Genomic DNA, 13,417 nt, shown 5'->3' with positions numbered 1-13,417 from the left:
GTGTGGTCTATTTTAGGATAACTCCGCCCCTTTAGAAATATATTATATTGTGGTCACGTCAGTGTGATGTTGATGCTCCTGTACACAAATCCAGCTCCATGAAGATCTGGTTTACATGGAATAGATTGGAAGATCTCCTGCTATGGACTGCACTCCAGGCCTCCTCACCTTAATTACATCACTACCTGAATGAATCTTCACAAGTCTCCACTAAATCTAGTGGAACATCTGCCCAGAAGAGTGGAGCAAACAGCAGATGTGGTAATGCACGTGGTCAGAAGAGCACCAGTTGCACTGGCCTAGTCCGGTGCTCCCTGTGACTGTGTGTGTGCAGCTCTGTGCTGACATCATATTAGGTTCTGCCCCAAACATTTACAACAAATTAGGAGGCACCCCATTTTATAGGACGTCTTGGATGTGGGAGCATGAAATTTTCCGTTGGTTTAAACTTGGAGACTAAATGTGGAAGGGATGAGAGGATGACCTGCACCCCACATAGAAAAAAAGACTTTTACTGCCGACTACTTCCCGACTCCGTCCCACTCCACAGCTTGGCTTCTCTCTCCATCATGTTTCTGCTGAAGCTCAGGAGCATTAAAGTTTATTACGTCTTTTTTAGTTTCAACCTCCTGTCACCATGAAATGACAAATGGTTATGTTGAGATCAATGCATTGAGTTCGAGCTCCAACACTCTTATATAACCTTCAGTTCATCCACATTGTATTTAAAATTAATAAAAGGTTGGATCTTTGCTTTGCTGACGCACCGATCATTAACTTCAAGCACAGCTCCTGAATAGAGGGAGAGAGAGAGAGAGAGAGAGCGAAAGAGAGAGAGAGAGAGAGAGAGAGAGAGAGAGAGAGAGAGAGAGAGAAATGATGATGCGTTGGTAAACAGATGGCTGGTTTTAAATAGCTGCCCCCAAAGGCAGAAACTAGAATATTTAACTATCGTAAACATCCGAGCATCGAGGCGAAACAACAACGTGGAAATAAAGTGTCTTCTGTCAGGATTCAGGACCTGAACTCACATTCAACATCAACATCTAACACACAATTATTATTATTATCATTATTATTATTATTATTACCACTATTATCATAACATCAACATCATCATCATCTTTAATGTCATTATCATCATCGCCATCAAGATCCTCATCATCACCATCAACATCTTAAGCATCGTCATTATCATCAACATCGTCATCATCATCGTCATCTTTAATCATCATTATCATCATCATCATCATCATCATCATCGTCATCTTTAATCATCATTATCATCATCATCTTGAATTGTCATCATCATCATCATCATTGCATCATCATCATCATCGTCGTCTTTAATCATCATTATCATCATCATCTTAATTGTCATCATCATCATCTTTAATCGTCATCATCATCGCATCAACATCATCATTATCATTGCATCAACATCATCATCATCGCATCAACATCATCGCATCAACATCTTTAATCGTCATCATCATCGTCGTTATCATCCTCACACTATCATCATCACATTATTCAAGATTTTTATTAGGCACAAACACTTATATACAGAATACATTATAATAATTATTATTATTAATATTATTATCATTTAAACCAAATATTTAAATTATTTGAAAAAATAGATTTTTGTGTACTTTTTGATTTTTTGGCTCTGAATGAAGAAGAATGTAACATTTTATTAAATCAGTATACAAAAAATATTCAGAAAAACTGTTTGAAGTTCAGATTGAAACTGTTGGAAATGTTCACATGGATCCTGAAAATCTCAGGGTTTTTTTCTTTACATTTTTCTGGCCCTCAGAAGTGACATCATAAGTGATGGTTATTGTTTGTACAGAAGGAAATAAAGTGTGAAGTGATGATTTTTACACTCACATGCAGGACACAAGCCTCAGTGGAACTTCATAACTCCAACCGAAGGCTCAGATGATTATCCAGACCATTACAGCAGGGAATATCTGCTGCAGCATCTTCTAATAAGAGCCGGAGAACACAAACCCTGCTGTGGTGGAGTCTGGGAGCTCGAGTGACTGATACCTGTGTGAAGAAAAGCCTTGCATTTTAAATGAGTAACTAAATTATGTGACTTTTAAAATGAGTTTCTCTGTGGAGAACAAAATCCAGTAATATGCGCCTGAAGAATAAAATCTTTATTGCTGTCTCGGGGTTTTCGGGTCTCCAAAGCTGAAATAAAACGCAGTGTGAATGTAAACCTGGAGCAGATCCTGCGTCTGTGACTCCAACAGCACAAAGAAAAGTGTTCAATACCCGTAACCATCATGCCGACTTTGCCTGAAACAAAAAAGACTGAATAAAACATGGCAGCGCAGAATAATTATGTAAATAAATTAATAAATAAATAAATTATTTGAATAATTAATAACTTTTTCTGGTAAAGTGGCAACTTTATTCACTTTATTACTGAAAAATACCAGAGATACAAACTGTTCCATCCATCCATCCATCCATCCATCCATCCACTCATCCATCCATCTTTCCATCCATCCATCCATCCATCCGTCTATTCATCCACTCATCCACCCATCCATCTACTCATCCATCCATCCATCCATCCATCTATAGTTCCATCCATCCAGCCATCCATCCATATATAATGTATATACACACATCCATCCACCAATCTGTCTGTTTCCATCCATCCACACATTTATCCATCCACCAATATGTTTATCTATCTACACATTCATTCATCCATTAATTCATCTATCTATCTATCTATCTATCTATCTATCTATCTATCTATCTATCTATCTATCTATCTATCTATCTATCTATCTATCTGCTTGTATAATGATAATATAGTAATACAGTATTAAATTTCACACTCAGGTGATTGTATAATTTCTCTGCACACTTATTTTCACATCTCCATATTTTTCTCATCTCATAGAGAAGTAAGTTGTGTAGTTGTGTAGTTGTGTAGTTGTGTGAACCAGTGTTATTTCACTTTTTTACCTTTTCTAACCTGTTTAAAACATGCATTGAGAAACCAAACCAAACTGAGAAATTAGTTTGTGTCTGATTCGGACTCTGGATAAATGAATGTGAAGGAAACGAAGGTTTGCTCTCGGATCGATTTCACATCTTAAAGATCACGTTGATCATTAATCATCAGTCAGAATCTTCTCTTCATGAACTAATGATGATTTGTCTGTTTTGTGCTGGTGTTGATGCTGGATGTCTTTGTGTCACATTGGACTGATATTCTGTCCTTTTCAAGACCATTTTTATTGAAGTTTAATTCGATTAGATTTTATATTGTCCACTTTTTAATTAAACAGAATTTTGAACACAGTTTTTTATCCTGATTTATTAAAATAAAGAATTTAATCCAAACTTTTATTTGGTTTGGTACATAAAATGGTTGCCATTATGTTTCATCGTCCGCATGAACACGTGATGAACTCTGAAGAGACCAGACGTGAGTGTGATGTCTGTCAGGAGATTAATAGTCTCATGCTGCAGAGTTTGAAGGATGTGTCTGAGTCCTGACTGAGGTTATTGAATTATGGATGAAAATCAGATGCGCTGTGATCACTATTCAAATCAGACGCCCGAGGTTTTATTATGCTGTGGAATGTGATGATTAAAGAGAAAGAGAAAAAAGATGGAGAGAAATCTCTATAAATAAACTCTGTGAAACAGTGTTACACATCTTTTATCCATCCATCTTTCTATCCATCCATCCATCATGACAGGGTTTTCATCCATCCACACATTTATCCATCCACCCATTTGTATAATCAATGTATCTATCTATACATTCATCTATCTGTCCATCCATCCATTCATTTAGCCATCCATCCATCCATCCATCCATCCACTCTTCCTTCCATCCATCCATCATGACTGGGTTTCCATCCATCCACACATTTATCCATCCACCTATTTGTATAATCAATCTATCTATCTATACATCCATCCATCCATCTGTGATCTCACACAATGTAAACGAGTCTGACTGAGTGATTAGTTGATATTTCTGCTGTAATCTCTCCTACACAGAACGTGTAATTTTGATCCCTCGCTCGTCGCAGGTGAACCAGATATGTGACAGAACTCCTCTGTACATCAGCAGCGCGACTACACACTGATATCTACTAGCTTTCACTTCTTATTAGCGGCATTAGCACCTGGCGGAAATGTGGCGAGGAGTCAGTGGTAAAAACCTACAAAAATCCCACAATGCAGCAGTTTCTCCTCATTACCCGCTTGTGCCTCTGACAGGTTTATTTTATTTACTTTATTTTTCACACTGCTGTTAACAGTCACTCGGAGCAGACCTTCATCATTCTGGGAATGTCAAGAGTAATTTGTCTCCTGAGGGGTCTCTACTGACATCAAAGCTGAGCTCTCACTCAAACACAGGGAACTGCTCACACACACACACACACACACACACACACACACACACTTAGACCTGTTCATATCAGGCAGTACAGATGTGAGTGGAATGTATGAATAGATTGACTGCAAGATACTCACACTGCGAGACATCTTCAACTTCCTACAGTGTTTCTGGATCCTGCGTTCTGATTGGTCAGAAGATTCATGTTGCAGTTCTGATTCTAACAAATAAGGTTTGTATTAATGCGCTCGTTGTTACATACGTCAATACATTATCGTTTCTAATAATCCACAACCCTAAATAAAAACTTTTTTTTCCCTATGTTGTTGCTATAACGATGTTGCTATAATGTTGCTATAACAATGTTGTTGCTATAACAATAATGTTGCTATACCAATAATGTTGCTATAACGATGCTGTTGCTATAACGATAATGTTGCTACAACGATGTTGTTGCTATAACGATGTTGTTGCTATAACGATGTTGTTGCTATAACAATAATGTTGCTATAACGATGTTGTTGCTATAACGATGTTGTTGCTATAACGATGCTGTTGCTATAACGATGTTGCTATAACGATGTTGCTATAACAATGTTATTGCTATAACAATAATGTTGCTATAACGATGTTGTTGCTATAACAATAATGTTGCTATAAGGATGCTGTTGCTATAACGATGCTGTTGCTATAACAATAATGTTGCTATAACGATGCTGTTGCTATAACAATAATGTTGCTATAACGATGCTGTTGCTATAATGATGTTGCTATAACAATGTTATTGCTATAACAATAATGTTGCTATAACGATGTTGTTGCTATAACGATGCTGTTGCTATAACAATAATGTTGCTATAACGATGTTGTTGCTACAACGATGTTGTTGCTACAACGATGTTGTTGCTACAACAATAATGTTGCTATAACAATAATGTTGCTATAACGATGTTGTTGCTATAACAATAATGTTGCTATAACGATGTTGTTGCTATAACGATGTTGTTGCTATAACGATGCTGTTGCTATAACGATGTTGCTATAATGATGTTGCTATAACAATGTTGTTGCTATAACAATAATGTTGCTATAACGATGTTGTTGCTATAACAATAATGTTGCTATAACGATGTTGTTGCTATAACAATAATGTTGCTATAACGATGTTGTTGCTATAACAATAATGTTGCTATAAGGATGCTGTTGCTATAACGATGTTGTTGCTATAAGGATGCTGTTGCTATAAGGATGCTGTTGCTATAACGACGCTTTGTTCTGTTGCTGATTAGACATTTATGGAGTTGATTATGTATGCTGACCTGAACTTCTTCAACTTCCATTACTGATACATGTGGTGTGCCTCAGTAGTGTGTGTGTAAATGAAACACTTTTAGGAGGATAAGTGGCACTCAGATTTAACCTTGGCACACATTAGCAGTACTTCCTTAACTGGTCATTACAGAGCTGAGTCACTCCATTACAAACATTATCTATCTATCTATCTATCTATCTATCTATCTATCTATCTATCTATCTATCTATCTATCTATCTATCTATCTATCTATCTATCTCTCTATCTCTCTATCTCTCTATCTATCTATCTATCTATCTATCTATCTATCTATCTGTTTGTGAACTCCTGACCCTGATGAACGTGGATGAGATAATAAGAGGAAGTGCTCCACGTGTCGACTCCAGTTTTCCCTTAACTCTATTATAAATGAGAAAAAAAACCCAGATCAATAAAACAGCATAATTGAGTGATATTAAAGCTGTACTCCTTTTTCTCTCTCCAAATATCAACACAAAAGGAAAAAAAAAAAATCTATTTTGAATCAGATAACTCAGAGGTGGAAAGCGTGTAGGACAGTAAACCTTTCGAGACTCTGTGGATGGATTTCTTTTTTATCTTTACTATCGCTGTTATATAAGTACAAGGCTGCTCTTTCTCTCGTCTCGTCTCGTCTCGGACTGAAACCCTACAGCTGCATGTTTATTTCATGACTGTCCCATTTTCTTACTTCTCCATCTGCTCTTTCCAGAAAAGCTCCTGTTCCTGTGACAAAAAAATCAGAGAAGAAAGGAGGGGAGGAGAGAGGGGTTTGGAGAAAGAAAAGAGAGTAGACTCAAAACTCCTCACTCATCCTATTCCAGGAACCAGAGTGGGAAAAAAACTGAGGAAAAAACAGGACCAAGAGGGTAAAAAAAACTAAAGGAAATCAGAAATTAGAGGGAAAAAACACAAACTGGAAAAACGAACAATATAAAAATAAATATATTTTATTTATAATAATTATTTACCAATAATTCCAGAAATTATAATTTCAGTATAAATAAATATAGAATATATATGAATCATATACAAGCTGAAAAAAGTTTTCAAGTTTATTGATTGATTTTTTTTTCTTTTTTTTTTGGATTCAGGTAATAAATAAAATCAGATTTGATCGTTTTCTTGCCAATGGCTTTTAATCAAATCACAAGATTTTACATTTATCTTTTGGCAGGAAGTTGAAATAAAATGAATCAAATGGCATTAAAATTAAATGAATCATTTTTGAATGTATTAAAAGAATCTAGAATTAGATGAGGTCAAATTTTTTGACGAAGAGACTGGAACGTGACCACGTGATACACGGGTCAGCGATCTTTTTTTTACGAAAGAACAGACTTGCGGCTCATTGTGACCAGATGGCAGATGGGAATCAGTTTCTGGAACATTCTCCAAGGCGAAGAGCATTTCTTACTGGAACAGGCCATGACCAGGAGCAACAAGAAACGTCCCGGAGCGATACAGATGACGAGCAGCACGACTTTTACAGGAACGATAAGCAAAAACAGAGTGCAAAAATAAAAGTATACTATAAACCAAATAGGAAAAGTGAAGAAAAAAAAACAGAAATTAGAGGTTAAAAAAAGGGAGGGAACAAGAGAGGAAAAAAAATGTGAAGAAGAGGAACTAGAGACAAAAACTAAGTAAAAGGAACAAAGGACAAGAGGAAAAGAAACCAGGAATCAGAAATGTTCAAAGCCAGAAAATCAGGAACCGGAGGGGAAAACAGAAAAGAAACCAGAGGACCAAAAAAAAAAAAAAAAAAAGAAAAGAAAGAGGAAACGAAACTAGAAACTGAGGAGGAAAATAAAAACAGGAACCAGAGGAAAATACTGAATAAAAGAAAAGAGGAACCAGAGACAAAAAAAAAAGGATAAGAAACCATGGACCAGAGAGAAAGAAAAAGAACAAAAAAACTGAAGAAATAATAAATAAAAAAACCCTGAAGAAAACGAAGCAGAGGTTTAAAAAGGCAGAGAAACATGAACCAGAAGTTAAAAACTGAAACTGATTAGGCAGATGTTCTTCTGTCCTTCATGTTCCACTGCAACCTCAAAGTGTCCTGCTGCAGCAAATACCTGAAGTAAAAACTAGGTGTACGTCCACTAGCTAATCTTTCAAAGTCTTAGAGCTCTTCAGGTGAAGAACCAACCTGTGCTCCTCTGGTTTGTGAAGTATGCGTGAAGTAAAGGAGGAAACCCGACCCCATGGTGCTGCTGCAGTATGCAGGAACTCTGCCAAGAGCTTCAAGAAGTCCACGTCACTTCGAGATTTACAGTACGGTATCTGTAATTAGCTGCAATACCAGAGCTGAATCCAGAAGCTGGTGAAAGTGAAGAGAAAACACGGCCCATGTGGCGCAATCGTGTGGAGATTTCACACACGTCGTTTCATTTCCATGCAGAATCCTAAAGATCTGAGCAGCATTACTGCGTCTGATGATGATGACAAACATTAATAAGCACGATCCCACACAAACAGATCCGACACCCAAAAAAATGCTTGTTATAAAAACTTTATTTGGAATAAAACCATATAACATGTAGTGTGATCAGCCTACACAATCTACCTCAGAGAAGAACACCACTCACAGCTCAGAGACGTGGAAAACACTGGGATGCGGACGTACGACATCAGCAACACTCGCAGATACACTATACGGCCAAAGGTATTGGGACACCTGACTTTTTCCGCCAAACCGCGTATGACGTTTTCCCTACGCGATGCTCCTGTGCACAACGCCAGCTCCATGGTTGGAAGTGTGCGGAAGATCCCCTGCTATAAAACTTCAACACTTTTTGAGGTGAATGTGAACGCTTGACTGCACCCCATTTCTCCTCAACACCTTTGTATTTAGAAGGAGCAAAAAACCTCCACAAAATGTGGAATAAAAATCTCATACAGATCTAACGGTGAGGTGTCCACAGACTTTTGGCAATATAGTGTGATTGGACACGCCCAGTTCCTTCAGTGTGGGACACACCAGACCAGTTATAGTAGTGTTAATGCTTCACTGCAGAAAAGCACAAAAATACACCACGTAGAAAAAAGAAAAAAGTAGGGAACAAATTTGTTGCTATTTCACTCGTTTTTTCAGGCTTTTTTCTCTCTTCATCTCAACCCTGATCTGACTGGATACGTTGTGATTTTGTGGTTTAAATTTCTTTGTGTGTTTCTACAGGGAAAAAAAACAAACTAAACAAAAAGAACGCACGTATCTCGCAAATGAACGCTGTGGAGTCTGAGGTAGCAAGGCAATCATGGCTTTCTTCTGATTTCATCTGACTTTAGAAAACTAGTCGACTCAAAGAGGAATAAACAAGAAGATAATAATTATAATAATATTAATAATACACCGAATTCAAATCTGAATTTTTCAAACTCGAATTTTTTTTATTTTGCGTCCCATTAAAATCTGTAAATCCTCTCCTTGGAATGGATGCTGTATAGGCACACAGGGCTAAAACATCTCAGCTTTCCTGAACATGTACACTATTTACACATGGGGTTCTGACCAGGAACTTGTCTCCCACAACGGTAACAATAAGTGGATAAAAAAATACCACGAGTCACTGTACTTAAAAAAAAAAAAAAAAAAAAAAAAAAAAAAAAAAAAAAAAAAAATTGGTAATTTTGGTTTACGGAGCGCCGCTGTTTTTTTTTCCGGAAAACGATTTTCCGGATCGCGCTGTAAACACGAGAGAGACACAGCAGAAGGGATGCATTCTGGGAGAAGAACATGCATTCGAACGCTATGAGGTGATCGGTTAAGGGGCAAAAAACACGAGTGGTCTTCATTATCCAGGTACGTGAGGATGTGTATGTGTACAAACGGTTTACACGGACGACGTTAGCTGTTAAATATTTAAAAAACGTCTGAGATTAAATGGAGGTTTCCGGAAAACAGCGTGACGCGGAACGGGGACGCCGAGCTGAACGGGCTAATGCGAGGTCCTGGAGGTCCCCGTTAGACGGAGTTGTTAGTACAATTCCCGAAAGGAAAACCAGAATCCGGGTTCCGAAACTAGTTCACGGATTTTACAGTTGCATAGTACAGACAGACAGGGGTGTGGTCAGAGTGGGGGTGGGGCTGGCGTGGCGACAATCCGGATGTGGTGGGAGGGAATCCGGCGTAGATCGATGTGAGGAACTCCAGGTTGGCGAGGTTTGTCTGTGAAAGTGTCTTCAGCTTTTTATGTCCTCTTGATTGGCGGTTCTCACATCACCTACACACACACACACACACACACACACACACACACACACACACACACACACACACACACACACACACACACACACACACACACACACACACACACACTCAATTTTCTGGTAAAATAATCACTAAATACAATAATAAACATCAGCTGTTTAAAAAACGTCCTAAAAATACTACTACTCAACACTAAACACATATTACTAGCGAGATTATTATCTATAAAGTTGGCTATAAAAACAGCCACATTCAGCCATTTTGACATTAAAGGTACGCATTGAGCTGAGAATATATTGCGCAAGATATTTAGCAACCCTTGTGGTTAAAGTTGGAACAACAGGCTAATTAACTACTACATCTATAAGGCTGTAAGTAACAACTGTTTAATAGAATGACAATGAAACAAAGAACGAGTGAAACGAGGGAGAAGAAACGCACCGAGGGCCATTTAAATACTTCAGGACGGGTGCACAGAATCACGGAGACGTGAGGAGACGGCTTTAATTAAATATCTGCTCAGAGCTGAGAGACTGTGGGGACCGAGCGCTCTCTATCATTATACTGTTAAGCAATATTGACTGAAAGAGAGAGAGACAGAGAGAAAAAGAAAGGGACTAAGGCAAGGACAGAAAGAAGGAATCATTATTTACAGCATCCAGCTATGTGCTGAAGCTTCTTTTTTATTTTTATAGATGTTAACTAAACTAGCATGAGAGTCACGCCAGACTGCTCAGAGACCTTCCTCATCACAATGACCCAATTATTTACAAGTGAATTTTATGAACAAGACTCAGAGCTAGCTGTAAGTGTAACAAACAAATGCTGGAACCTTTGGCTATTGTAAAAAAACTATTCCGGTAGTTTTTCTGGGTTGCATTATAAAGCACTCAACAGTGGCCTCTAGAGGGAAATCACTGACACTACATTACTACACTACTTTATTTTTACTAATACTATTGTTTATCTCCCGTCTCATTAGCATAGCCTTAGCCAGCAGTGCTGTAAGGCTTCTGAGGTGAAATAAAACCGTTCCTCGCAAATGTATTGCGATCATCTAACTTTTCAAAAGAGCATGAGGAGCATGAGGCATGAGTGGAGAGTGAAAACAAAGCTAAACACTGACGTGTTTGAAGCTGTGTGAGAGACTGTGTGTTAGTCAGCTCTTACCTGTGATCTTGAGGACAGGCTCAGTGCTTTAAACAGGGAGAGAAAAAAAAAAAGACAGAATTAGGTCACTTTACTGGCAATTCTATAGTTATCAAACACAACCCGATCGGCAGAGTCTGCATCTCAGGAAGCAGGAAGTCTGTCTGGCTCCTCACTGCGAAACCCAGATCTATAACTATAACACAGCTGACATTAATGAACTCCGGAGGGAGACGAGAGCTTCAGGACTGACTGATCACACGTCCAACAGCACTTCTAAACACTCCGATAATTGCTCCCCACTTGTCGATGAAAACGAGGCACTCGACCGGACGATATGAGAACTTTGGTGGTTCTGCTCTCTGGTGCTGACTTCACACGGGAGCATTCTGGAGGCCATAAGAAGCCTTAGATTTTCTACACTTCTCTGGCCACAAGATTCTTTACTCGCTAAAAACATTTGTACGTCAAAGGACGTAGCTGTTAATCAAATGTCGGTAACTTGAGACTGAACGTTTCTGATAGGATGATGAACCTGAAGCTGGAAGTCAAAGGGGTGATGATAAATGACATCAGTGCTTATGTTTCACAAGTGGGTTGTGAGATGGAGGAGAAGGAAGAATTCTGGAGTGAGTTGGATGAAGTGGTAGAAGGTGAACCTAGGAATGAACAATTGGTGATTGGGGCAGACTTTAATGGGCATGTTGGTGAAGGGAACAGAGGTGATGAGGATGTGATGGGTAGGTATGGCTTTAAGGAGAGGAATGTGGAAGGGCAGATGGTGGTAGATTTTGCTAAAAGGATGAAAATGGCAGTGGTGAACACTGCCATCGGTGGTGGTGAAGAGGTGCTGGATGATTAGGGAACTACTGCAGAAGTGATGAGGGCTAGAAAGAAACTTGGTGTGACATCTAGAAAGAGAAAGGAAGACAAAGAGACTTGGTGGTGGAATGACGAAGTGCAGGAGAGCATAAGGAGAAAGAGATTGGAGAAACAGGATTGGGCTCAACAGAGTGATGAGAAAAGTAGGCTTGACCTATAGAAGAATCGGGTCCATTTGAAAGCCCACCAGTGTCTAACTGTTAAAAGGCACATTTCCTGTGTAGCAGAAATATCAAATTTAGAAAGCGTGTACTCCAGTGAACCCACAGCGACCAGTGGAGCACCACCGGCTATGTCGTTAATAACTGTGGTGTTCGGATCTCGTCCGGCCATATTGGAGGAGCTCAATGAGCAAACGCAGGAGACGTGATTAGAATTGATTCTGAACTAAAACCGCTGATGGACTTTCGACCCTGGAGTTTCCACCTTCATTTACTCCGTGCTAATTAGATACGCAAACACAGCTTACTGTTCAGAAGGAGAGTCTTTCCATCTATGTGAAGAGGAAGAGTGTGTGATAGGAACGTAGTTACAATGACAGAAAGTTAGTGAAAGAAACACAAAGAGAGAGTTAAAGAAAGGGGTTAGGGCTTACGAGCACAGGTTGGAAAGCTGTTAATAATCTGCTCCATAAGGTCAGTCATATCAGAGGAGGAAGAATGATCCAGAAAATTATCTGAGAACGAACACACACACACACACACACACACACACACACACACACACACACACACACACACACACACACACACACACACACACACACACACACACACACACACACACACACACACACACACACACACGTACATAAAAGAGATCTTAGTCCCACACACCAACAATATAGACCTGTTCCTTTTATTTCCACCACAAAAGGTTCTGCTCTAGAAAGAAGAAGTGTTCACGTTTGGGATGGTGCCATTTCATCGACATGGCAACCTTAGATACAAAATAATATCGTGACTGTAAATCATATTTTTAATGGAACTATCATTTATATTTTATTTTACTTCCAATAATGAATGTATACCTGAATGAATGTATACAAACTATGTATGTATAACTCTTTAAACAAATAAAGGAAAGAATTCTATTAAACCAGGACCAGCACCATGTTGGCAGGACACTTGATCAAAATTCAAGTGTAGAATGAGAGAAACATTCAGAAAAACCTCAATGTGTTTGTGTGAGTGTTTTATTTACCTGTGTGTTCTGGATGAACCCTTGCCTCCTGATTCAAAGAACCCGATGAGGAACCGCCATTGACTGCAGAATCCAGCTCGGGCTAAGGAGATAACGAGCTTTGAATTTTACACAAGCTAAAATTTGGCTAATTTTAACTGATAAATTCTCATCCAGAAACAACAAACACACACACACACACGAACAGTGTTTGCTTCTCCATGTGTTTCTGTTTGTATTGTTCCTGTCAAACTGAGCCTTGTC

At 38.7% G+C, this 13,417-nt stretch overlaps 1 protein-coding gene across 6 annotated transcripts in view; it reads right to left on the bottom strand.

The window, feature by feature from the left end:
• Nucleotides 1–8,223: 8,223 nt before the first annotated feature.
• The window catches only part of utrn (utrophin), a gene marked incomplete at its 3' end in the record, with an annotated part of 136,045 nt that continues 130,851 nt past the window's right edge, over nt 8,224–13,417 (bottom strand). For 4 of the 6 annotated variants that reach the window (XM_083521332.1, XM_083521334.1, XM_083521333.1 and 1 more), the window contains 4 exons: nt 13,175–13,256; nt 12,567–12,647; nt 11,111–11,136; nt 8,224–9,950 (listed from right to left, as the gene is read on the bottom strand). In XM_083521332.1, the coding sequence (XP_083377458.1) occupies nt 9,942–9,950; nt 11,111–11,136; nt 12,567–12,647; nt 13,175–13,256 (198 nt within the window). The remainder of the gene's footprint in view (nt 9,951–11,110; nt 11,137–12,566; nt 12,648–13,174; nt 13,257–13,417) is intronic. The other 2 variants (XM_083521336.1, XM_083521337.1) reach the window with 1 other exon arrangement.

The sequence above is a fragment of the Silurus aristotelis genome, assembly GCF_946808225.1.
Source record: "Silurus aristotelis genome assembly, chromosome: 19".
NCBI lineage: Eukaryota > Metazoa > Chordata > Actinopteri > Siluriformes > Siluridae > Silurus > Silurus aristotelis.
The sequence above is the reverse complement of the archived record's forward strand: the minus strand, read 5'-3'. Positions and strand labels throughout refer to the sequence as shown.